Raw genomic sequence first — 26181 nt, 5'->3', positions numbered from 1 at the left:
AATTAATAAAAATGATGTTTACCTAATGACAAAGCAGTTACCCAGGGAAACATGGATCAGGTGCGTTTCCAGCCCCCATTTGGGAATGACGACATCTTTTGCTGGTCCTTTGCCAGTATCAACAGACACACACGACTTGCTGATGTTTTATGCTACATATGTTCAGAATGGGGAGCTGGACATTACTTCATTCCCACTCCATTTCAACTCATCTTTTGAAAGGATCAGATAATGTACTGTACAAAGCACCAACTCTCATTCGCCAACAAAACACTTTGCAATGAGGCTCTTCAAATTGTTTCAGCTACCCTGTGAAGGCTACACAAATAAACGGAATCCACTGTGCACATAGCAAATTAATAATCTCAAGAGAGGATACTCTGTTTTAAGTCCTCGTGTCCACCACAGGAATCTCACATCCTTTGTTATGTTAGACATTTGCGAATGGAGCATACCTGGCAGATACAGTCTGATGTTCCACAAAGCCGAAGGGACTTTGTTGTCATATAACCACAGTAACAGCAACAAATGCACCTCCCCGCCCCCTGCCAGTCTCATTCAACTGTAGTCTTGGGAATCTAGTGAATAGTATCTCCATTAATGAATTCATAATTGCTATTCCTTGGATTTGCATGTAAATCTGTCTCTTATTTTATAAAATATAAATTTATTAGATCAGTTGTGGTATTAGAACTTTATGGTGAAAAACAGTTGGCTGTGGCGTGGGTGGGGAGAGTGGGAAATCAGTAGACTTTTTAATTCCTAAAGAAACTTAATCTCTATTTGAATTGTTTTTGTTGATTTTTTTTAAAAGTCTGATACTAATGGACATTCAAAGAAAAGTACTAATCTGTGTTTAAAGAGCTCATTGACCCTTCATATGTAAATTATGATCATATAAAGAAGAGACACCTTAATTTGTAAACCTTTGAACAGCATATAGCAAGTCAAAGAGGAAGGTTCCAGTAATACTTTGCAATTAATTCCTCTTAAGAGTCTGAAGAATTTTTCTAATTCAAGTGTTCATTTTTAGTGAATATTTATTTATTAACTGAAAGCTAACTACAGCATAAAATAATTGTGTAAACAGTTTATCCAATAAAACACAATATCATTTGATCACATTTCCAATATTTCATTTTGCCTATTAACAGCCCAAAATATGACATTCATTTTTTGAAACAATGTCAATATTTGGCACAGAAATCTATTTACACGAGAGCTTGTTTCATTTGCCATTTATTCCAGTAACTTGAGAACAATTATTTGCAACTAAATCTAACAGTATTTGTACAAGTACTTTCAAGCTAAAATACTGCTAAAAAATTCTAACACACATGCAATTCAATATGTTTACATAATAACATATTTATTATAAAATCGGTGACTCTGAGCACGTTATAGCCAGGAGTCACTCTACCCTCTAATGAAACATGGCCACATCTGAGAGGAGACGCTGCTGGGCAGAAGAGTCCTGCATTCAATTAAGTTGAAATGGGTTGCCTACTTGGACTGTTCAGGAATGCTACTGCATCATCATGGAATCGCTTGATAGCTCAATTCACACAAAACTGCAGCAGATTTTCAAGTATAAGCCCTTAGCAACCAAGAAACTGGTAGCACAAGCAGCATTGGCAAAATACACTCTTATTATGCAGGTGGGCTCCGTTTTAAGCAAAGTCAATATTGAAAATCCAAATATACAAAACAGATAAACTAGAGAGTGATTACTTGTATTATAAAATGGTTTTCTGCTTTATAAAAGGATTCACAAGATCCCTCTAAATGGCAGCTCCCCTAATGCATTTAAAATACAATTTGATTTACAAAACTACAATTTACGCATGACTTTTTGCACAACCATTGTGAGAAGCAAAGTACACCTATATACAGTACTTAATTTTCTCTCTCAGGATTGAAGTAAGTGCCTTCACATTGTATTGGTAAAAGACACTTAAGCCCAAATGTGATCTTTTAAGCCACTGAAATATAAAGTAAATATTGCCTCTAAAACATGGATAGTCCAGAAAAGTAAAGTACATTTGTGATTTTGTATTTACATTTTTGGGACTCATCTTTAAATTGTAGATCTTTAGACAGCACACATATATAATAGCTACCTTCAGGCCATATTGTTGGGCCTTGTTCTACAGAAATTTGTTTTATTTTATTTTAGTGGGTTTTTTTTCCCTTTTTTCCTGTGTAACTCTAAAGAGATGTCTGTAATGGTTACACTGTAGCTAGTCTATTGAAGACATGTCAGTTTTATACTTCATTGCACAGCATCACCTTTTTAAAAAAATGCAACTTCCTACATTTCATCCGTGTTCCCACTGTTTACTCTGGGCAATTGTCATTCATATCCTTTATTAGCACTGAGCTCTCCACCGCTGTGGGTGAGGGGGTGGGGCTGAGATCCTGTCTACTGTACCTCTGTGCCCCCTCAGCGTACAACATAGAGCCTGGCACCTAGGAGGCAAGCACTCAATAACTATTTCTTCAATGATTGAAGAAATGACTGAATTGGGAGAACTGCCTGGAAGGCTTTCTTCACTCTAGCCTCCAATCCAGTATGTTTCCAAAATGCGTCCAAGCAAAATGAATTCCCAGAGTCTGAAAAATCCCAGAATCTCTCTCTTGTTCCTTATACACTTTTCGTAAAATCCATAAAATATTGAGCCCTTGATGACATGGAGATACTTAGAAAAATAAAATCACCTTAGAGGTCAGAGGACAAAGCAGAGGAAATTGAAGGGTAATTTCCTTACTCACCAAATTGCTGGAGTGAACTAACAAGGCACACAAGTTGACCAATGTCCAGAACCAAATTAGACTCTTGGCAATTGTGTCCAGACTGAGAAATGGTACTTTTGAGTGTTTTGATACAGACTTAGCCACAGGTATATCCAGAAGCAGTGAAAGCAACTGATTAAGAGCTAGCATCAAAGGGAATTGCCATTTGCTATTTGTAGGGCCAGACATAGATCTGTTCCAGGCAGGGCCAGGGGAGATCACATTCTGTTGGCTGGAACCATTTCGCTGGGCTGATGCTCGTACCCATTATAAGCTGCATGTGAAATAAAAGGGAAATAGCAAAATCCAGCTGTAGGAGATAAAAATAAAAATCCTAAAATAAAATATGTTTGAAAGCGCTTGAGTGGATAAAGCAAAACAATACGTCGTCAGTGGGGATGTTAAGTTAATAAACATAAAGTGTTTGTGATTGCATTAGAAAATAAAGCTTCAAAGTATATGGTATATTATGCCTTTAAACGAAATAATCTGGAGCAAATTCAAACGATTTCATTTTCAAACCTAATACAAATAAAGTACAGATCTAAAAAGCATGAGAATCTAGAATTAAACCATAATTATTAAGTAGGAGAGTTTATGAATCTGAATTCTTCCAGGAGGCCTCTTTAGAATCATGTAACTAAATGAATATGAAAGTATCTGTATTTAAAATTAATGAATTCGTTTTTCTATGGATAATGGCATTTTACAGGAATGACTTTACTTTCAGGAGAATAAGAACAAATGCTGAAGTAGTATCGCTACATCAATAGTTCTGGTCATATAGTTTAAACCTAAAAACTATCTTAATAGAATATGTATGTTAGTTTCCCTTCATAATCGCTTCCCCAAATACCTACCTCAGTATTCTGTATTTGTCATTGCACCACATGAGAGCAGCCACAAGAGGATTTTTGAAACTCATATAGAAATACTTCACTCAAAGAGGAGTGGTTTCCAGGAGCTATCTCCAAGTTCAGCTAGCATAATACTCTAGCTCCTTTTCTGTGAAATCTCTTTACATTAACTTTCTTGTAGATCATTTCAGGCCATCGTTTTCAATTTTGATCTAATGGCTTTAAATAAGAGTTATGATCTCTAATCAAAGAATGAACACGTTAGCTTGTCACTGTAAGATATTCAGAGATTCTAGGCTGTCGGAGGCATTTTTTTTTTCCTGAACGCCTTCCCTTTACATTTATATAGACACAATTACCTTCTATTGTTAAAAAAAATGTTTTGCACCAGTCATTCATCCAAATAATTTGGATTTAAGTAATTTCTAATGGAAAGCCTATCACATGAATTGTTTATAGTGACAGACAATATACTATTCGTCATTTTAAAGCTTTAAAAGTAAGTTATCAGGATCCACTTCAATCTCCACATGATAATAAAGGGTTATTATGTTCAGTAACCTATTTATGAAAAGGAAACAGTGTGCTTCTTTCAGACGCCATCAATTGCTTTAATAAGGATTTGAAAAGCTGGACTACTTTATATGCGGATCACCATCCCAGTTGCATAAGGATTTACAATAGACAAAACAAAACTATTTTTTGTTGTAAAGAAGGGCTGTTTGTTTAAATCACACAATAATGCTTGCATCTCAAAATTACTTACAGGCTAATAAGGCTTCATAAACGTTATATAGACTTGGTTAGTTAAAATCATTTTAATGCTCAAAACAAAAGGCTCGCTCAAACCGACAAGGAAAAAAATCAAGGAACACATGCCTAAAGAAGGCAGAAGAAAAAAAAGATGCCTACTTTCTTTGTTTAGGTACTTCTTAATCAATTTGGAGATGCAAATAGTATATGATTTGATAGCACCCTGTTAACACTTCGATAAACTCAAGAGGAAAACCTGCCTTCTCTGAACATGTGAAAATTGAGAAGGATTCCGAGTCTAAACTTTAATCCTAAAAGAAAGTAACGTATGCGTTCCTCTCTGCTGCCTTGAATTTGCAGAGAATTTACTTGGGAAGTTTTAATCTCACCTTTGAAGTCTTCCTTCAAGGTATTTAATGGCTCATATGTCTTTATTAAATGAGGTGTGTGGCGGCCTCTACTGGTGTGTGTTTATAGAAAATGTTTCAATAGGCAGAAAAAATATTAATTTCAATTAAAAAGTTAGAAATACAGACTCTGTCATTTAAATATATAAAAATATCTAATTTAATGCAGAAAAAATATATTACAAGTTGTGTAATGTACTCTTAATTAGAAAAATAATCTAAAACACTGACCATGTTAGTGTAAAATAATGATTTACGGAAGGGCATTAATTGTTCAATTCACTCTGATATTGGGTTAAATATATTTTATTAATGAATTACTAATCCCAACTGAGGCGGTTTATTACCTCTAGTCCACTGTTAAATCCCCTTAGTTGACTTAAATAAAATCACTTAGAACAAATCCAGAGGAAAGGAAATATTTTACAGTTAAATCTATGAAGCCCTAGACCTAGAATCATTTGATGACAGGCTGGTTTCAACAACTCAAGCAAACTGTACGTTGACTTAATATAGCTGACATTTAGATCTATTTTACGGTGTTTTTAATTTCAAAAATACAACACATTAAAATAGGTTCAATTTATCAAAGCTAAAAGCAACATTTAAGTAATGTACATAAAGTGCAAAGGCACTTTAACACAAAGCAGTGATGCCTACTGGCTACACTCGATAATTGAAGATGGAAATACCATATATCATTATTTACAAAAGAATTTATAGTCTCAAAAGATCTTTGGAGATCTTCTACAAAATACACTAAATAGCCATTTTCACTTGAAAAGTCTGCTGACTCTGTCTTCATTCACTATAATCTCCTCTTCCCATCCCCCACTGGAAAAAATAAAAGAAGAAAAGAAACAAAACCATAAACAAAATATATGAAAAAATGCATCGTAGAAACATTCATGGTCAATGATGATTCCTAAGGAGAGAAGGCGAAAAGGGGGGAGAGGGGGCAAGAGAGAAATAACTTAAAGGAAAGCTCGAAAAAGCAGTATCATGGCTTCACCCCATCCCCCAAACATTTTCAAAGTCCCCCATTGACACAGGGAAGGGGAGAACACAAACAAACACAAAAACAAATGCAGTGCTTCCAACAGTTTGGAGCAGCATACTTTGATGCCATAGGGTTGTAAATGATTTCCCTTCACAGCTGACTGATTGCAGTTTGTTTTTCCAGAACTTCGAGGTAGTCTGGTTCTGATTGCGGCTTAGCTTGCAGTAAAGGGTGATCGGGTTTTGACTGCCCCACAAAGCATTTCCTGGGAGTTCCATATAAAACGGTCTTATTGATTCTGTCTTGGTTTTGGCGTCGAGATTCATATGAAGGGGCGAACTGCCTTTTAGGTAGGGTACAAAAGTTATAATGGACTAGTCCTGTACTAGGAAGTTCGTTGACTCGCTCAGCAATATTCTGATAGAGCAGCTCAGGCTCTCTTGGTGTGGCCGGCTTTTCTAGCAACTCAGTGGCACTTATAGTGTAAGCAAGAGTGGCTGGCCCTTCTTTTTTCTCCTCCAGGTTGCCATAGCTGAATTCTTGCAGGTTTCGGTAATAGGCTACTGGGTCTCCTTCCTTCTGCATGTAGATGGGGTTTTGGCACATCTGCCCCACCGGTGGGGGGATGTAGTTATAGACGTGGCCATCCGTTTTATCCTGAGTCTCGCTATTGTAAGACCCATACTGTAACTGAAAGGAACTTACATCTAAGTTGTTGGCACTCCTTGGAACACTTGGCACCCCCTTTCGGCGTTTCAGGACAAAGACGAATAGACCAGCCCCAAAGCAGACAGATAAAATAAAGACAACAAGCAATCCTAAAATTAAGACAGAAAGTGGAACTTCAGTGTGGAGTTCAGGATAGGAACTGGGAGACACACTAAGCGACCGAGGTGTGTCTGTGTTGTGATTCATTGACAAAATGGTTCCGTCTGACAAGTTGGGACTCTCTGGACAGATAGCCTCCCTCCCCAGAAACTTCAGTATCTCCCCTGCGTGCTTAGCTGGAGACTCGCAGGTCACCTCGTTGATAATGACAGGGGAATTGGCATGTTCTGTCCAGTCCTTTAGCCCCATGATGTCACAGGTGCAGTCCCACGGGTTCTCTTGCAGGTCTATCTGGATAAAAGCTGGAAGCTGGTCCAGAACCCCTTTCACAGGCAGGTGAGAAAAATGGTTGTTTCTCAGATTCAGCCTGGTGAGGGCTGTGCCCCCAAATATGTTATCAGGTAAGGACCTCAGCAGGTTGTTATTCAGAAACAGTAGCTGGAGGTTAATCAAAGCATCAAAGGTCAGCGGCTTAATTTCCTTAATCACATTATACTCTAAATAGAGATACTGCAAGCTGTGCAGTCCATCAAACATAGACGGATACAGCACTTCAAGGTAATTGCCATTCAGATAAAGTCTGCGTAAACTGGTCAGATTTGTGAAAGCACCTCCCTGAATGACTGCAATCCTGTTGTTTCCTAAATGCAACAAATCCAAAGAACTGTAATCTAAGAGGTCGTTCTTATAGACAGTTTGAAGATAGTTCCCTGTCAGGTAGAGTTTCTTTGGATTGGTAGGTTTGGGCTGCAGGTCGGAGATATTAGTGAACTTCCTTTCTTGGCAGTTTACGTTTAGACCATTGTCTGAGCTCTGAGAGGTGCACACACAGCTACTGGGGCAGGTGAGGGGCACGGGGGACTTGGTCTGGTAGACCATGATTGGGCCAAAGCTCTGCCTGTCCTTCGACACGGTGACCCGGGGCGTCGGCCGATTTCTCATTTTGGGTGGCCGGCTGGCTTTGGGAGCCCTGGTTGGGTTGAGAGCAGGGTTCATTGTAGGTGACAGCCTTTGGACGTGTGTGTCAGCATGGCTGCCCCTCTGACTGGAGTCGCCAGTACTTTTTCTGGGACAGAGGTCTTGCCTGGTCAGTTGGGTCACATCTTTCCCGTGCAATCTAAAGGGAGTTTCACAGACGATCTCCCCCACAAAGACAGTTATGGTGTCCAGCCAAGCCTTGAGAGGAAGTAAGTCACAAGTGCAGTTCCATGGATTTTCCTCCAGCTGAATCTCCATGATCCCTCCGATATGTTCAAGGACACCCGCAAAAGGCATGACTTTCAGCCGGTTTCCTCTGAGGTCTAAGTGGGTCAGCAGGACAAACCGGAACACATTGCTGGGCAGTGACAGCAGAAGGTTGTCATTCAGAATGAGCACTTTGAGCTTATTCAGTTTGCTGAATGCCCCTGCCTCGATGGCACTGATGTAATTATAGTCAGCCTGGAGGTACTCCAGGCTCTCCAGGCCCAGGAAGGTGTCCTCCCTCAGCACCTCGAGCTTGTTGTTGTTGAGGTGCAGTCTCTTGAGGGTTTTCAGGCCGCTGAACGCCCCGGTTCGGATCTCCTGCAGCCCGTTGTTACCCAGGTGGAGAGTCACCGCGTTGGAGTAATTGACGAACTCGTTTGGGTACAGTCTCGTCAGGAGGTTTCCATTGAGGAAAAGCTGGTAGATTCGATACTGAGGGGGCTGGAGCAGGCTGACAGTTGTAAATCCTTTGTTTTCGCAGTTAATATTCAGTACGTTTTCCTTCTCTTCGCACAGGCAGCGGATCTTGCAAATGTCTTTGGCAGTTTTGCGACTCTCCGTCTGTAAGAACCCGGCCACGGTTAACACACTGAGGAACCAAACGCCGCTCAGCATCTTTAGGCACCGTCGGTGTCAGCTCAGGTACCTACAGGCAAACCTTGGGGGGGGGGGGGGAGCAGGAGAGAGCGGGGTGGGGGGAGAAAGAGACAAGGAAGCCCGATTAAAATGGCAAAGCAAGGGGGCGGAGTGGGAGGGAGGGAGAATGCGGGGAGTGGGCCACACGGCAGAATGAAATCACTGCGTTTTCCAAAGCGGTTTTTCTCTTCCCTCCCCCCGCCCCCAGCTCACCCACACAAGCGTCCCCCAACACACATGCCTGCACCTGATTTCCCGGCGGGTCGCAGCCAGCCACGGAGTCATTAGTAACCGAGTTGTCCTACTAAATTCAGCCCACCTCCTCCTTCCCTGGGGTATCTTGGAGAGATCTCGGGCGGCTCCCCCGTCCTGTGCTCGCAGCAGAAATTGCTTTACTTTTTTTTTTTTTTTAACTGCGCAAAAGGGGTGGGAAAATCAGGGGACTGGCGGCGGGGGAAGGGGAGGATGGAAGAGCAAAGATAGAGCAGCGTGGGGGTTACTCACACATTAGGAGAAGTCGGGACCCCTCTCCTCTGCAGTCCGCCAGTACTTTAGCATCTTCAGAAAAAGAGGGAGAGCAAGGTAAAAGAAGACGCCGCTTCGGGGGGGATGCCCTGCTTTCTGTTGGTTGATTTAATTTGGCCCGGGGGGGGGGGGTGCGCAGAAATTAGAAATCCGGCAGGCGGCAGGAGAGGAACCGGAGGGTTGGAGCGGCGGGAAGCTGAGCCGATCCGGACTTAGGGTGCGATTGCGTGGGGAGGTTGGGGAGTCGGCCGGCCGGGTCTGCGGGCAGCGGCGACGGCTGAGCCTGGGTGCGCGCTTCCAATCCGGTGGCAGCGGCAGCAGTGCGCTTAGCAGTTTGAATTTGAGAGGCTTTGCAGGCTCCCCGGGACAGGGCTAGGGTGACGTCACGGGGGTGGGGGTAGGCAGTGGATCCAGGGCGTGCGCTGGGCGAGGGAGGGGCAGATGTTTCCCTTCCCAGCTAGTGGCTTTGCAAAGCTCAAATCCCGGCTGCAGCAGTTGATTCTGAACTACTCCACCTCCAACCCGCGGGCGGCGAGCGGCTGGCGAGGCGCCTTGAGAGGGGTTCTCCAGGAGGGCCCCCGCTGAGGGGCTGGCACCCTTCTGGTGGTTTTTTCCACCTGCCCCTCCCTCCTTGGCCATTCCAAGGCGGGGGATCTCATTCCAGATTCCCAAGCAGGAGTCCGTTAGGATCTTCTCGCGTGTGTGTGTGTGTGTGTGTGTGTGTGTGTGTGTGTGTGTAGATATGCCTCTTTGCTACAGGATTGGGGCTGCCTGCCAACCTCCTAGCTCAGATGCTCTTGGGGGGGGGGGGCAATGTGCGCACCAGTGTGTCTATGTAGGAGGGTGAGGAGTTCTCCTAGGGGATGTATGTTTTACATACAGAGCTTTGTTTCAGTACTCAGAGAATTACTTTCTGGCTGGTGACTGGCCGGATATTTCCCTGGATTCTGAAAGTCAGCTCAACGTTAGGCTATGGACTGAAATAAACAACAACCAAACCCTTCTCCCCCAGAGGTTTATACTTAGCCAGATAATGAGGTTTAAACGTGAGCTTTTTGCCCAAAGGAAGAAGAGGAGTGGGTGTCAGAAAGGCACTGCCAGGCTGAGCCTCAGCTGGAAGTGGGAGCCCAAGGAAGGGTGCCTAAGCCCTCCAGGCTGCAGGCAGGGGCCAGGAAGCTAGGAGAACAGACAACAACAAGGCAGGAAGAGTGGCTCCTGAGAAAGAGAGGAGACATGAACCAAGTCCGGACTGAAACCCAGTAGATCTAGTAGGTTCTGATCTAGCTCTGTTGCCAGCTATGTCACTTGTTTCTGGATCTTCTCATTCCCATTGGTGAAAAAGGGTGGACTATACGGATCCTCCCAGCTATGACATTCAATCAGATTCAGTTAACCTTTCCAAAGCACTATTAATGGCCAGGTGTTGGATTTTTGCCTTCGGCATATCATTACTCCTTCCTTCGTTACCTTAAGTTCCCCGAACCCAGGAGTCTCCCAGTGTGCAGTCCATTTGCAAGATGTGAATGTCTGCTGTTGCCCGGAAGTTGCAGGGGCTACCTCCCGGGGAGATGAGGCAGGAAAAGGAGGGAATGAAAGAGTGGGAAAGGAATGGAGCAAGTCATGTGCCTGTCCCGCGAAATACTTCAGCTTGCTTTCCCCACCTCTTCAGTCCCAGCCTGCTGCAGATAGAGTCAACACAGGGGCCCGCTGCTGTGGCAAATGTGGAATAGAGAGGATCACATAGGCAAAATGAGCCTTTTGAGAAAGCAAAGCCCTCTGCTTCTCCCCTCCTCCTTCCCTCACAAACTCAGGTCCTGCGATTGTTTGTCGGTGTAAGCTCTTCCTCCCCAAGAAGGGCTCAGGACACTTTATAAACTTAGGCACTAGAACAACCTGTGGCTATGGCAGTCTCCCCCAGAATTTTCCTCAGGCTTTCTCTTTCCGCCCTCCTTTTCCTTCTGGGAAGAGCCTTGACCCAGACATCATGAGCCCCTTCCCCATTCTGTAATGTTTGCTTGGTCTTGGGCAAGATCCTTTCCTTCTGAGGCCTGACATTGTCCTCCTCTATGCCAAAGGGTGACACTGAGAAGAGCTGTCCTCAGAGGGGGAGGGGGCCTCCCTCTATTGCAGTTGCATCATTAGATGCAAGCAGAGTGATGCAGCACGACCATGGTTAAGCTTCCTTTCATGGCAAAGAGGCATTTATTTCTACATATTTCCAAATATTACATATACATAGTTCCTAGAGAGATAGGGTGTACTCAGTCAGTCATCCATTTAACAAACATTTATTAATTAGGCTAATATTTCATGGAAGTAGAAGCCAACAGGAGAGCTGGACAAGACCTTTGAAATCAGATTCATTGTACGGACAGGCCATTCCTCAACCAGGCGAAGTGCTGACTTGCTTAAGGTCAAGAATGTATAAAATTAGAAACAGAACCCAGGAATTCTGAGTCCCAGTCCAGCAGATTTCCAAAGAGCTCACTACTGCTTAGGGTAAATGATGGAAGAACTATCTACCTAAACTTAAATAGGAGTGGTGATGTTTTACCTAAATGTGTTCTTTTAAAAAAAATGTATCTGAAAGTGAAATATCAAATATTAGTTTTAGTTCTCAAATATAGTAATTTCCTTCAAGGCATTGATGATGCTGTCAATATTTCTTGAGGACAGACACTTTTCTTAGGAGAGAGAGAGAGAGAGAGAGAGAGAGAGAGAGAGAGAGAGAGAGAGAGAGAGAGGAGAAATTGGGAAAGCTGGGGGCGCTTGAAATTCTTGACAACCTTAGTGAAGAAAATGCGGTAAGCTAGCTAGGGGTAACAGCGCGGGGGACCTTGAGATGTTGTGGCAGATCTTCTTCCCAAGGACCCTCCCACCAATCCTTAGTCTCCAGTCCGTCCCTGAGCTTCCGCAGCGGCGTTCCCAAACATAGTTGTAGAGTCCAAATCAGCCTCAACCCCGATAAAGCACTTTAAGCAAGTTTCATTTGGCCCCGCGTCTAGGGAAGAACCGCCACAACACCCGGCGAGGGAGAGCGAGCTTGAAGGCAGTGGGAAGGTGAGCTGGGAGCCCAAGGGAGGCAGAGGCGGACGCTAAAATAAGGCAAACGCTCCCTCTCCTCGCCGGGGCGAGGGAGGCAGAAACGGGGACTCGGTGGCCTCAGTCTCGCTCGCATCTAACCGGGTAGAGTCTGGCTCCAGTCGCCAATGCTGGCCAGGGCGCGGTGAGTGAGTCGGGCGCGCAGCCTACCTCCGCTCGGCCACCCGCCAACACACCAGGGGGTTAACAGGAATCCCCAAGCCAGCAGTGGTCTGTGTGTGTGTGTGTGGGGGGGGGTGACAGGAGGGGGTATTCAACTGCCTGCCAGCGGCCGCCTTCTCTCCCCACCTTACTCCCCAACCCCAGGCAAATGTCTTTCCCCAAGGACGCTTCCAGGCGACCAGGGGGCTCGGCGAGTCCCGCGTCGCCGGACCCCGACCGCTAGCGCAACCCTACCTACCTGCCCTCCCCCTTGCTGCTAGACGCCTGGTGCCGGGCGCGGGGCCCACAGCCGAGACGGCCACATGCGCTGTCTTCGCCCCGGGGGTGGCAGTGACCGCGGGGGTTGTGCCACGCCCGGAGCCCGACCACGCCCGCGCGGAAGGTCCCAGAGCCACACAGCCCTGGCGGGGTGGGAGGCGAGGGTGGCCCCAGCGCGCAGTCCTGGGCAGCTGGCTCCCGGTCCTTCCACGCCGTTCCCTCCGCGAGGGGAGATGGCCGAGAAGGGGCAGGGGGCCGAGCGGAGCCCGCTTGCCCGCCGCGCCGCCGCGGCATTCCCGAGTGCTTAGAACTTACCCAGTGAGCGTGCCGCCCGGAGCTTCCCCTGGAGGCACCCGCAGCATCGGCGACCCGGGCAGGCGCGGGAGCCGACACAGCCTGGGACCCGCGCGGCCCGCGAGCGAGGGCACGGCGGCGAGCACGGGCGGCGCCCCCGGGCAGGCAGATCCCCACTGGAGCGGCTCGCCGCCGGGCAGCGCTTCCAGCAGGAAGGAGGGAGGGAGCCGTGGAGGAGGAGGGAAGCAAAGCGGGAGGGAGCAGGAGGAGGAGGGAGGGAGGGATGACGGCCCCTCTCCCGCACTTATCAATCACCCCGCAGATCAAATGTCCCCGCTGTGCACCAGGGAGGGGGATGTACCAGCCCACAGAGGAGCCGCTGCTCCATTTCTCTGACAAACGCCGCGGAGCGCTGTTCACGCCTCTCGGCCCCTCGCGCCTGGAACTCTGCCCAGCCCTTGCAGCTTCTACCGTGGGCTGCAGCTCGGACTCGGTCAAGGGAAATGAGGATGGCACTCGCTCGGTACCAAAGCCGAGGGGAGACTGAGACCACTGGGTGGAAGTTACGGACAAGTCCAAGAGCAGCCAGCCCTCGGAGCTGGACACCCTCCGGGACGGCTGCCTCCCCTAACTAGTAAGCGCCCAATCATTGGAGTTTGCAGGCAGATATTTAGGAACCTCCTAGGAGGATGGTACACAAGGAATTTCCATAGAATGTGGGGCTGAGCTAGATTTGTGCAAGCGTGTTAACAAAAGCAAGCCCTTAGCGTTCCAGTCCCTGTTTTGATTCGTTTTATTCTTCGCGACGTTGCCCAGATCAACTAGAGAGTACTTTTGGCCACCCTCCCTTCCGTCTTCTCCTTTCTTTTTCCGCTTGGACAGTCCAGGTGGTTGTGATTCAATTAAAGGAAGGCTCTGTGAAAGAGTCACTGTAGTTCTAGAGGGTGTGCGGTTTTCGCCCCAGCACTGTAGTTCTCCTCCAGACCTGCTTTCCCTACGCCCTTCCTTCACCCTCCCAGCGTGTTCCGGATGAAGTTGCAGTTTATTCATCTAAGCCAGGAGTAGGGAGTTTATTTGATGGCACCAAAACAAGATGTCATCACCATCCCCTGTCCTTCTCACATCCCTTCCAGTCTGCAAAACCCTCAGTTCTTTAGAATATCCGCAAGCTTGATGGTGGAGAATAAGAGGCGAGGAGAGGGGTGCAAAATTAGCTCTCATGCTAATGAATTTGTGTCGGGATTTGTCTGCTTTCAAGGTTATTTCCTATACATTTAAACCAGGTTCTCCCAGCACTGACTTCCATCTCATTCTTGTCCTTACCTTGGGGGGATCTTTTGTGCTTCTTCCTTCTCTTCTTGGCTTTCTTTTTCTCCATAGTTTTCTAAGGAGACCATGCTGGGCCTTTTCAAAGGAACAGTACTGGTAATCTTATATTGTGAACATATGCAGAGTTTAGAAATACTCCAAAGAATGATCTCTTATAATCATATGTCTGAGATGTTAAGTATCATTGCTGTTCCTTTTACTTCATCCCTGAAAAAGCCTTTTTGAGATTTCCCTGCCAGTAAGATAAGCCATTTCAGAATAACACAGTTCTCACATATGGATGCGGGCAGGCTATTTACAGTTACACATTCAGAAACATTGCCTTGCTTTACTATATCCTTATTTGTGTAAATCCCACCACGCTGTTTGATGCACTCTCCAGCTGCAGCCTGGGCACATCATATTATTACTAACTGAGGGCAGTTAATGCTGTCTCCTCTGTCTTTACCTCATTTCTGACTGTGTCATCTTTTCCTGTAGTTATTTAATGGGTGCTATAAACAACCACAAAACAGAGAGCTAAGAGTCCATTCACAGGCAGAAATAATGAGACAGTCATGCTGAAAAAAAGAGACAGTTTACTGAGAAGGGTGGTGTGTCCCTAGCCAAAGGGAACACACAAAGAAGCAATAACTTGTGTACAGATTAGATGAGGAACATGACATCAATGATAAAAAAAACACGGTATTTTATTTTGATCCAGTAGAAACATGTAAAATAAGACATGCATCAATTTTAATTAGCCTTGTAAGCAAGTCTCACGTGTTTACCAGCCATCAGAAAAGCACACTGATAGTAAGATAAAATGAAAAAACGCAGACTTTTCTTTCTGCATGTCACCTTTTCAAATATGTGAGTAGCTATTTCGAAGGGTGTCCTGAATGCACATGCACAAAAAAACTACGAGCAATGCAAAACTTGATATAAGGGTTGTTGCACAGATAATTGTAGAAGAGAGCTGGAAGCATGTGAGAGTTTTAAATGTAGCAATTTATTTGAGAACTGCTTTATACTGACTTTTCTAAAACTTTCTGTGTTGGTGAAAATTTCCTGATAAAAACAAATATCAAAGACTTGCACATTAATGTACTTGTGTTAATTAACAAAAATGGCATAATTGATTCTTTGGTGTAGCAGCGTTGTAAATGCATCTCTCTACTTGTGTGCTGTTCTCTATTGATTAGTTCCTATTACTAAAGGGCTTAGAGATTCCTGCTTGCAATGCTGATGGGGATATAGAGAAATAAAATTAAATTTTGTTTGTGCTTTTATAATTTCATTCTCAGAATAGGAGGAAATCAGAAATTTCACCTAGGATGAATAAAAAATGACATGTGCCCACATGTCTAAGATGGTGGAAATGCTGTCCAATTAGTAGGTAGTACATAGTTTGCCTGAGAGTGTGGTTTCTCCACCTTTCCGCACCTATCCAGAGATGGAAAGCTTTAACAAACAAGCAAACAAAAATAATACAAAGTAGAAACCGCATGCAAAGTCAGAAATTCTAAGACAGATGTGAGGTGTTTTCAGAGACTACTGTCCATTTTGAACCAAAGGTTTCAAAGAGTTCAGACAGAGACCAACAAGTTCCTAAATAAAGAAATGCAACACAGAGGACACACCGTTAAGACCAGTAATTATAGGTTAAAGGATATTGTACACTTTGGTTCTGTGATGCTATTGAAAGTGTGGATAGTTTTCAATTCAATTATTTCAATTATTTTGGCAGGCATGTTAGCTTGTTTGGATTGTGCTGGGCCATGACCCAGAGTAGTTTGTCTTTTAATCAAACACATATCCAAACCCTGGGAGACCAATGACCTGGGTTCAGATCCCACCTCTGCTTCCTACTCATCGGGGCTCCCTGGCAGGCACTGCGCCTCTATCATGTGTGAAACTGGGTACTGGCACCTGCCACGTGGAGTCTGTAAGGACAGGATTCAGACCAAAGCCTTTGAAACTTGTGAAGTGGTAAACATGTGAGGGGAAATCTGGAAATGAGGAATTCCTGATCTCACTTCTTCAAAGAAGTAAATTATACACAACAGTGGTTTTAGTGAGAAAGCGGTGTTTTCATTTCAATTGGATAATCAAATCAGGATTAGAAAGCTATTTATGATTCTGTATGAGTTCAAATATTCAAATGAAAACTTCAAAACATCTTATCCTTTCCCTAGATTTTCTAAATAGTAGTTGGATATAATATGTGCGTATATATCAGGGTTTCTCAACCTTGGCACGATTGACATTTTAGACCAGATAATTATTTGTTGTGAGGGATTGTTATGTGCAGTGTGAGAGGTTTAGCAGTATCCTGGGCCTCTACCACTCTTGAGTAGCACCAGCGTGCCATATCTATATATCTATATCTATATCTGTAGCTACAGCTATAGCTATACCTCTATATCTATATATCATCTATATATCTGTTTATATTATATGTGTATATATGCTTTCTGTGTGTACAAATATAGTATAGTATATGTATGTGTGTATAAACACCTTATGTTTATTTAGCACTTAAACAAACTGAAGGAACATACGCATAACGTACACTGTGACTTGGGGACGGAGCGAGAGCAGGGTCCCAGGCTCCATGATGCCCTGCTTGGTGATCTACTATACCCCGCAGGCTGCCACCTCTTATGCCCCAAGTACCATGAATGGAGGCAAGCAATATACACTGGAACTGCTCTTCATGAAGAAATATATTTTCCGTCATGACCCAGGGTGCCACCATGGGTTGAAACAAAAGTTTCTGAAACAATATTACCCCTGTCATAGCCATGCATCCTGAAATGTTCTATTGTGGTTGATTTTTAAAATGGCTGGCTGTGGCCTACTAAATTGATTTCATGAGTGACTAACAGGTTGTATCATGAGTAACTAACAGGTTTGAAGAACACTGACATGCTGGCTTGAGTAGTGGAGAAAGGAAAACATGGGACAGAACGGAGAAAGGGGGCAGTAAAGAAAGAGAAGAATAGAAATAAAGAAAAAAGAAATGCATGTGATAAAAAACTTATGGCTCTCCACCAATTCTCAAGCATCGTATTGCGATGGCATCTGCTCCCTAACGGTTCTAGGTCTCCCTCCTTGTTGACTGAGTTCTGTGATTCATTGTAAGAACCATATTTAAGCTTACTGCACTTGAGAGTGAATATACATGGCAAAAACCATAGATTTTACAGACAAGGCTCAGGACGGCATTAGTAGGTATTTCATTTCTCTTGACACATTCCATCCTATTAATCTCACTGCGGCTGGAAGTTGGTCTGGAGTTACAAGCTAACGCGTTCAGAAGGGAACCAAATTTATTGGCTTTGACATTACACTTCATTGGAATGGTATAATGCACTTGAGCCTCTGGACTAAGTTCTGTTGATTTTATTTATGTATTTATGTTTGGCCAGTATAAATATATGGTAAAGTATGTTCTGTGGTAGAGAGGTTAATGCTGACTCTGCTGGGACATTCAAAAATGTCTGCACGCAGGACACCCAGTTCTAAAGAGTTATATCCAGCAGAACAGCTACTAAGGATTTGCATTAAGTATTTCTGATTTTTCAAAGTCATCGTTTGTGAAGAAGACTAGGCTATTAATATTAAAAAACATCAAAAATGACACATTCCCAATCTACCCTGAAGTTGTGATTTGCACAAAATGAAGTGGGGTTTAGAAATTGTGGGTTCAAAGGGGAGGTGAGTAAGATCTAGGAAGTAAAAAACAAAAATCATTTACAAGGAGTAGCTGGATGCAGAATTCAATCATCATTGCAAGTCAATGAGAGAAGAATGGATTTTTTTTTTACCTTGAATCTTGGTGATTTATTACTCAGATGTGATATCAGTTCTTCTTTTTTCCCTTCCATTTTTCATCTCCCAGGAAGTTCCCTAAGTGACATTACAATGACACCTGGCACACACCCCTACTCACCTGATTATTGCAGGTGAGGTCACCTCTAAGTCAAATGTAATGGCCCCAGGATGTATGTCAAACAACTTTTGCATCTGTCTGTGATAGTACTTTGGTTCCTAGGCAAATTAAAAAGAAAAAAAAAAAGCTTCAAATTCCATGACATGTTTGATAATCCAAATATCCCCAAAGTTCTATCAGAAAAATAGCCTGAAGTCTATCTGGGGTGGAGGAAACATAGGGAGTTTCTCAAAAGCATCCCTTTGGGGCAACCCCAGGAAACCATGACAAAACTGGAGGCATAATCCCCACCAGATTTGTCCCCCACCCTGAGCATCACAGCAACTCAAGTACAGTAGTAGGGTCAGTGTCACTTTACTAATATTTTGAAAGAAAGCAAAAGCAAGCTCCTTTTTTGCGACTGTCATTGCTTCAGAACAATGAGTTTGGTATGCAGATTCCTTAGCTCTTCCTATTGAGGTGTAGATGGTACAGGTCAGGAAATGGCACTATTTGAACGAGACACCTTATTTGCCATCATTTAAATATATTGAATTGTTTTTATTTTAATGTATATTTCAATAGAAATAAAAACACTTCAGAAGATACATACAATATTGCTAAAGGATAAATGCTGGTTATTGTTTGCAGCAAGGAAGGACAATTATTAAATTAATGAATTTATCTTCTGTCTACAATTTTTATAAAATATAACCACTCAATCTAAGATAACTCCTATCTCTGGAATACAAATAAATAGTACATAACAATTTTAGAGAAGCCTGCGTCCCTGATGTAAAGTGCCAGTTACTTGGAATTCAGATATGACTTACTCAAGGGTCTGAACAGATCCACTGTGGTTTACATTGACAATATTGGGGTGTATAGGCAACAATGATATTGTTCATTCATTACCCCTTCTATGGCCGTTAGCCAAATTCAGTCTTGGGCTGTTGTGATATTGATCACAGGCTACCTGCCTTCATCAAATCATGCTTCTCCACTGATTTTTAACTAACTGCTTTGTCTAAAAAAAGTCCCAGAATGCTAATGAACCATAATACCTATATAAAGTTAAATTTTCCAAATTCTTGATCCATTTATAGTAATAACATGCAACAACACCTTAAATAATTTTAAAAACTAGTATGATATATTAATACAACAAACAATTCTATATAGAAAAGTCTCAGAATACAGGGGAGTAGAGCAAGTGATCTACAGTTAAACTCTGCAGATTTACAAAGCTGTTTTCATGCATGTTCAATTGTTATCTTTCACGGAGATACCAAAATAATTAGTCATCTTTCAGAATTTGTTACTTGCAAAATGTCAGTGATTATTTTGAGTATAGATGTTGACAAAAAGCACTTGGAAAGCCTAAGAATTTGTGATTTGTGTAGAGGCCTGCCTGCTTTCCTCCCTTCCTCCCTTCTTTCCTTCCTCCCTCCCTCCTTCCCTTCCTCCCTCCTTTTTTCTTTTAAAGTTGATTTGGGAATTCCTTCATCCACCTTTAAACGTTTTGTCAAAGAAAACCATCAACACCACAGGAAGCAGTCTATAGCCTGAGAAAATGATTATTTGAAATGGCCAACACCACATAGAAGTTTCTACAGGACAGATGCCTTCGTGATCGCTATTTTTACTGAATTTTCCATGGGCTAGTAGAATGGTAGAGCTAGAAGGGGGTTCAGATTTAGTGTACCTTACCATGTGGTTTGTGAAACCTCCAGCATGCATCTCTCCTGGGACCTTGGTAAACAAACAGATTTCTGAGCCCCACTCCAGACTCACTGAATAGAATTTTCTGTAGGTGGAGTCTGGGCATGGTGTTTTTATAGGACTCTCAAGGGAATGTGATGCAAATTGCAGGGCCAATTCTAGCCCAAATCTTCATTTTATAGATGGGGAAACTAAGGCTCAGAGATGTGAAGTGACTTATTCAAAGTCACATAGGCAGAGTCAAGAGTAAAACTCAGATCTCCCAACTCTCATTTAAATGTCCCTGCTCGGTTGTTTGATGTTTTGATACATTCGTTTTAGAATTGTATTTTGTCATTGACAATCAGCAAAATTTTTTAAATTTATTTATTGGGGTGACAATTGTTAGTAAAATTACGTAGATTTCAGGTGTACAATTCTGTATTACATCATCTATAAATCCCATTGTGTGTTCACCACCCAGAGTCAGTTCTCCTTCCATCACCATATATTTGATCCCCCTTTACCCTCATCTCCCACCCCCCACCCCCCTTACCCTCTGGTGACAATCAGCAAAGTTTAACACAGCACAATACACTCTGCTTATGAACCATGTTACGATATGCCCATAAAGTGTCTCGTTGGTCAGCCACATGAAGTGATAACACTGGATTTTCAAACCGTTTTGACTGAAAGTTTATTGCTAGAAAAAAGATAATAAATGGCTATGTTTTCAAGATAGCAAAAAGAAGAAAAAAGAAGAGAGAAATAACAAAGAAAAGTAAATAGTAAGACTGAATTGAAATGGAAGGAATAAAATAAAGTCTATGATTTTTACACCAAAAAAAAGTTTATTGCTACTTATTTCTGCTTTGAGTAATAAACAACATAAAATGGAACAAAAAATGCTTGAAAGTAACTATTGAATTAAAAAAATAATGATCACAGACCTTGGTATTGAGTGCTCTTTTGAAAAGATTTACTTTCTTTTAGGCACATAGATGCTAAAATGTCAAATTTAATGGCGTCGGAAGTAGCTACCTTTTCGTGTTATCATTTACTAGGTTTACTGAATAATTTTGAGGGTATTATAGGGAGACCACAGGCCATAACAGGATTTTTTTTTTCACTTTGCTTTCTTCTTTGTTTCAAAAGTTTGAGTGAAGTTATATAAACCCTTTAGAATAGGGACTGAGGACGCTATCTTGAAGCTGTCTTGACCTATAAGTGTCAACTTCAAGAAAATTTTGCTAGAAACTTTTGAAGATAAAATAGAACATCTAATTAACATTTAGAAGAGGAAGATATATATCCATTTCAAGTAACCTGACCTGGATTTCAGCAGCAGGATCTCTTCTTGACACATTTGTAACTCATTTTAATTTCTAATAGGTACTGTGTGTACACATCCCACACAGAATGAGACCTAATCTCTTAGTTACAAAGGTGAATTAACTGAAAATTAAACAATAAATGTTTGTGAAAGAACATTGAATTTAGCATGATCTAATACGGCATCAAACACACTGGATCGACAAGCACCAATTATCTAAGAAAGTTGAAAGGACTAGTGACATTTTCATGTCCTACCTACATTACGATAATTATTTTCAAGGGAAATCGGGTGGTTTCATGGGTATGAGGTGTGGATGGTAGAAAGTGTGTGGGCTTTGGAGTCGTACAGATGTAAGTTTGAATTCCAGCTCAACCATCTAACCAAGAGTGTGAGTATGAGACAGTGACTTAAATTCCGAGTCTCATTTTCCTCTTTTGTCAAGTCTAGGTAATTAGGCTGACTTTGGAAGGGTTGTGAGCAACATAGAAAACCCATATAAAATATTTCCTACTGTGCTTGACATTAGTAGGGGAAGAGGGAACCATGTTCTCTTTCCAGTGTCTTTAGCTTGATCCATAGAGCTAGGAATAATACCATCCTTTTTGGAAATTATAGGAAAAGAGTGTTCTCTGTGTCTCTCCCTCAAGCCCAAAAGCGAAGTGACCTTGCTAGTGACTTTCGGTGAAGAATCTGAACAAGCTTAGCTCGGTGTCTTTTGTGTTCTCTCTCAGTCAACGCCGCCTACGCTCAGAATATGCTTAGCACCGCCTGGGACTGGGTGGCTAAATGCAATTCACAAGTCTTCACTGGGAAATCCAACTGTGGCCATAGATCTAACCAACTTATTGAATTTAAGGTTCATAATAATTGATATTTTATCTCCATCTGCATGATACTTTCATTTACTTCTTAGTTGTGAATGTCCAGTGAATTTCAAGGAATGAACAGCTGTCACCCCCAAGTCCCCAACAGTTGACAATCAATAAATATAGCTCCTAATATCATGGGGTCTTGTGACTGTACCCTCATTCTTTCTATAGTAATTTGATCTACTCAAAATACAAAACGTCCTCATGGGACATTGCCATATACACTAACTCTTTATTAATTAATTGGGAAAAATGACCATTAATATCTTTTCTCTAATGGAGTACCATGATTTGGTTTACAGTTTGTTAAAATTGAAATTCTTTTTTACAACTTCAAAGCAAGAAGAAATGCTATGCTTGGTGCTTCCTCAAGGTCAATTCTGCTTAGTCATACATTGTATGCATTCTTTTTAAACTCAGAAAGTATCTGATAGATCAAAAGTGACTGGATTTAGAGGTAGTGTGAAGTAATAATATTTATTATAGCAAGACCAATGCTCTTATTGTGGCTTCACCTGGTTTGTGAGAATTTGTGTGTGTGTGTGTGTGTGTGTGTGTATTTAATTGTCATTTGTATTTTGTGACATGAATGTAGTAAGTGGCTGAATAAAAATATATGGATCCAAAGGGAAATATTAGCAGTAGAATCTTTGCTCCTGGGTGAGCCAAAGGTTCTTTATCTTGTTTTCTTTGAGAATTAACAGAACGAAACATTGAAAAAGGGGAGAGAGAGAGAGAGAGAGAGAGAGAGAGAGAGAGAGAATAACATAGTAAACACTTTTGTTCCAAAATTCATGATGTAAAAAAAGAGCTAAAGAAAATACTAACAATATTATTAATATAAAAATAAACATGTGAAGATTTAAGTGAAGTCTGCTTTGTATCCCATCCCCAGTTTCATTCTTTTCACTTCTCCCCAAAGACAAACATCGGTGTGTATAGTTCCAGTCTCTTTGTATATATTTACATATATATGTTGTGAGGACAGAGCCAGGAGTGCAGTTTCCAGGCTGTTGGCCTCACATAGAAAGGTGCTGGCTCAGGTAGTAAATGGCCATCAACTGTGATTGGATGGCCATCGGCTGTGGCTAGTTGGCCGTCAGCTGTAACCAGTGAAACACTGGCCACTAATATAACTGCTGTGGCTACGCTAGCAGAAAATGGGGGCTAGCAAGAAGATGGTGGCTGGCAAGCGTGGATTGCAGTTAGCATGGAGGAGTGCAGGTTGCAGATTGCAGAGAAGTGGACGGCAGGTTGCAGATAATGTGCCTCTTGCTTCCTGTGTCTCCAGCCCAGCCACCAACGAGAATATGGTGGTATGACTCCCCTATCTATGGCTCCATGGGTGTTCCCTTTTGGCCTCACTATGTCCTGCATTCTTATGTGGGGAGCGGGACCAGAGACCTCGCATGACACCCTGTATGACATACGTATATGTATATACACACACATAACATATATTTATATATGTATACATGGATAATATATAGACTTGTTTTGTGAGAAAATGGTGTATGTGTCATTCTTTATTTTAATTTAACATTTCTTTTAGATCTTTCCATACTGGTGCATAAAAATCTAATTCATTCAGCTTAACTGCTATATAGTAGTCATCATAGAAAGAAATCAAATTATTTTTATCAATTCCCCGGTTAATAGATATCTAAGTTGTTTCCAATGTTTTCACCAATAGAAACAAGCCACACCCTTATAATAAACACCTTTACTTGTTACCATGTCTTCGGTGTTCTGAGTAGGTGCTCTTTTTTTTCTGTATTGCAAACTCCTATTTATTTTATTTTTCATGGCATCTAACTCTATTTATAACAGTGTATTTAGTTCTTTAATTATTTACTTTTTTTTGAATGACTGCCTCCCCCACTAGATTGGAAAGTCTGTATGCAGAAACTAAGTTTGTTGTTGCTACTGTTCACCAATTTATATATGTTCAGTGACTGGCATATAACATACTTAATAAACGTTTGTTGAATAAATGAATGGGAGGACAACAACGAATGAATGATTCTTTCCTTAAGGTGAATTCTCTGGCAGCAATCTCCTCAGTCCTTCACACAGATAGGCCCCTGGCAAGCCTGTTTCATGGCTTAGCTAAAAATACCCAGACCTGCCTGACTCCCCATGGTAAATGTGGCTTAAATTTAAGCTCAGATTTCTGCTACATGTGGTATAATCTACCAAGAAACCGGGCCCCATATGGACATGCTATTTCCCTGAATCTAGAGTCACTGGTAATAGAAGTGACTGTCATTCTTTGTGAATATAAACTTATCCTCAGAAATCTTAAGACAGACCTTAAGACAAGCAAAAGCTGCTGCAGTAGATATTGCAAGTAACCTTTCAGTGTTTGTTCTCCATTGCTTGCTGAGTCAAAGATGCCCAATTTTTATTCTATCTAGCACATTGTGTCCCAGAGTAAAGATTATCATTACCAAACTTCTTTGCAGCTAAGCATGACCATGTGACTAAGTTCTGCATGACCATGTGACTAAGTTCTGGCCAATGAGCATGGAAATGTCATTTGGGAGTTCTAGGAAGTCTCCTTAAAAGGGGAGGTGAATTCCCATATTCCACTGTGCTTTGATTCTGTTCCAACAGTCATCATGGACCATAAAGACTAAGGTTACTCTCTAAGGTGGTGGAACAGATTTCTAGAAGATGCTTAGGTCCCTAAGGACCACATGGAACCATCATATCAGCCTGTATTGTTTACCTGTGTGTTTTTTTTTAATGTGAGAATTAAACTTCTATATTCAGGTGACAGTAATCCAAACAGATACATTTTTCTTTGTTTTTTTAAATTTATTGGGGTGACAATTGTTAGTAAAATTACATAGATTTCAGGTGTACAATTCTGTATTACATCATCTATAAATCCCATTGTGTGTTCACCACCCAGAGTCAGTTCTCCTTCCATCACCATATATTCGATCCCCCTTACCCTCTTCTCCCACCCCCACCCCCCTTACCCTCTGGTAACCACTAAACTATTGTCTGTGTCTATGAGTTTTTGTTTCTCATTTGTTTGTCTTGTTCTTTTGTTGTTTTTGGTTTACATACCACATAGCAGTGAAATCATATGGTTCTCTACTTTTTTTGTCTGACTTATTTCGCTAAGCATTATATTCTCAAGATCCATCCATGTTGTCACAAATGGTCCTATTTCATCTTTTCTTACCGCCGAACAGTATTCCATTGTGTATATATACCACAACTTTTTTATCCATTCATCTATCGAAGGACATTTTTCTAAAGCGATACCATCCTAAGGATCTTGCCATTTAAGAATAAATATCTGTACGCCCTGGCACAGGAGCCACAGAATAGCTGTGTAAACCTGAGCAAGTCCCCTTCAGGGCCTAACTTTTTTCTTCTACAAAACAACAGGATAAGCTTAAGACCGTATAAGATCTTTGTCTGCTAGGGAATTCTGTGACCGTATCTAAATGCAATCACTCTGGATGGTTGAAAAAGCATTAGTAAGAAATGAAGCCCACCTTTACAGTTTGTCAGAAGCTCATTAATTGGATTTTTTGGCATCATTTGAATGGAGGCTAAACTGAAGTTTATCTTTGTTCTACCTAAAAAAAAAAGAAAAAATCCCTCGACAAATCTGCAGGGTAATTGTTGGCTTACTTTAGAAACCAACTGCTTTCTTTCTTTTTTTTTTATTAGTTTCAGGTGTTCAAAACAATGTACTAGTTAGACATTTCACCCCTCACAAAGTGATAACCCCCCCAATCTACTACCCCTCTGACATCCTATGTAGCTGTTACAATTCCGTTGACTCTATTCCCTATGCTGTACTCCACATCTGTGGGCACAGAGTCCCAGAGAGCAGTTTCCAGGCTCTCGGCCTCACATGGAAAGGTGCTGGCTCGGGTAGTAGATGGTCATCAGCTGTGACTAGTTGGCCATCAGCTGTTACCAGTTAGCCATTAGCTACTGATATAACTGCCATGGCTGAGCTAGCAAGCGCGGATTGCTGTTAGCAAGGGGTTGTTGGTTGGCCCGAGACAAGTGGACAGCAGGTGGCGGATTGTGTGGCTTCTGCTTCCTGTGTCTCCAACCCAGCCGCCAGCAAGACTATAGTGGTGTGACTACCCTATCTATGGCTCCGTGGGTGTTCCTTTTTGGCCTCACCATGTCCTG

The 26181-nt window shown here is 42.3% G+C and overlaps 1 protein-coding gene and 1 long non-coding RNA gene across 10 annotated transcripts in view; one reads left to right on the top strand and one right to left on the bottom strand.

Annotated features, from left to right (window-relative positions):
- Positions 1-1022: 1022 nt before the first annotated feature.
- Positions 1023-13429, bottom strand: SLITRK2 (SLIT and NTRK like family member 2). 9 transcript variants are annotated; one of them, XM_074323467.1, is made up of 4 exons: positions 12882-13429; positions 9024-9077; positions 8757-8932; positions 1023-8541 (listed from the first exon to the last, which is right to left on the bottom strand). In XM_074323467.1, exon 4 carries the CDS (start codon positions 8496-8498, stop codon positions 5961-5963), a length of 2538 nt encoding a protein of 845 aa, XP_074179568.1. In that variant the 5' UTR covers positions 8499-8541; positions 8757-8932; positions 9024-9077; positions 12882-13429; the 3' UTR covers positions 1023-5960. The 9 variants fall into 9 exon arrangements, with proteins under 9 accessions (XP_074179568.1, XP_074179564.1, XP_074179565.1 ...); XM_074323463.1 differs by having other exon boundaries at positions 8767-8932; positions 12882-13428; XM_074323464.1 differs by having other exon boundaries at positions 8767-8888; positions 12882-13428.
- Positions 9013-26181, top strand: part of LOC141569609 (uncharacterized) — a 65475-nt gene continuing 48306 nt past the window's right edge. Inside the window, exon 1 of the long non-coding RNA XR_012493298.1 lies at positions 9013-9101. This is a non-coding gene — a long non-coding RNA (uncharacterized LOC141569609). The remainder of the gene's footprint in view (positions 9102-26181) is intronic.

Source organism: Rhinolophus sinicus, chromosome X, assembly GCF_036562045.2.
Source record: "Rhinolophus sinicus isolate RSC01 chromosome X, ASM3656204v1, whole genome shotgun sequence".
Classification (NCBI taxonomy): Eukaryota; Metazoa; Chordata; class Mammalia; order Chiroptera; family Rhinolophidae; genus Rhinolophus; species Rhinolophus sinicus.
The sequence above is the reverse complement of the archived record's forward strand: the minus strand, read 5'-3'. Positions and strand labels throughout refer to the sequence as shown.

Bases quoted from the DNA above. Each gene is read 5' to 3' on its own strand.
- SLITRK2 (XM_074323467.1), bottom strand. From the start codon at position 8,498: ATGCTGAGCGGCGTTTGGTTCCTCAGTGTGTTAACCGTGGCCGGGTTC.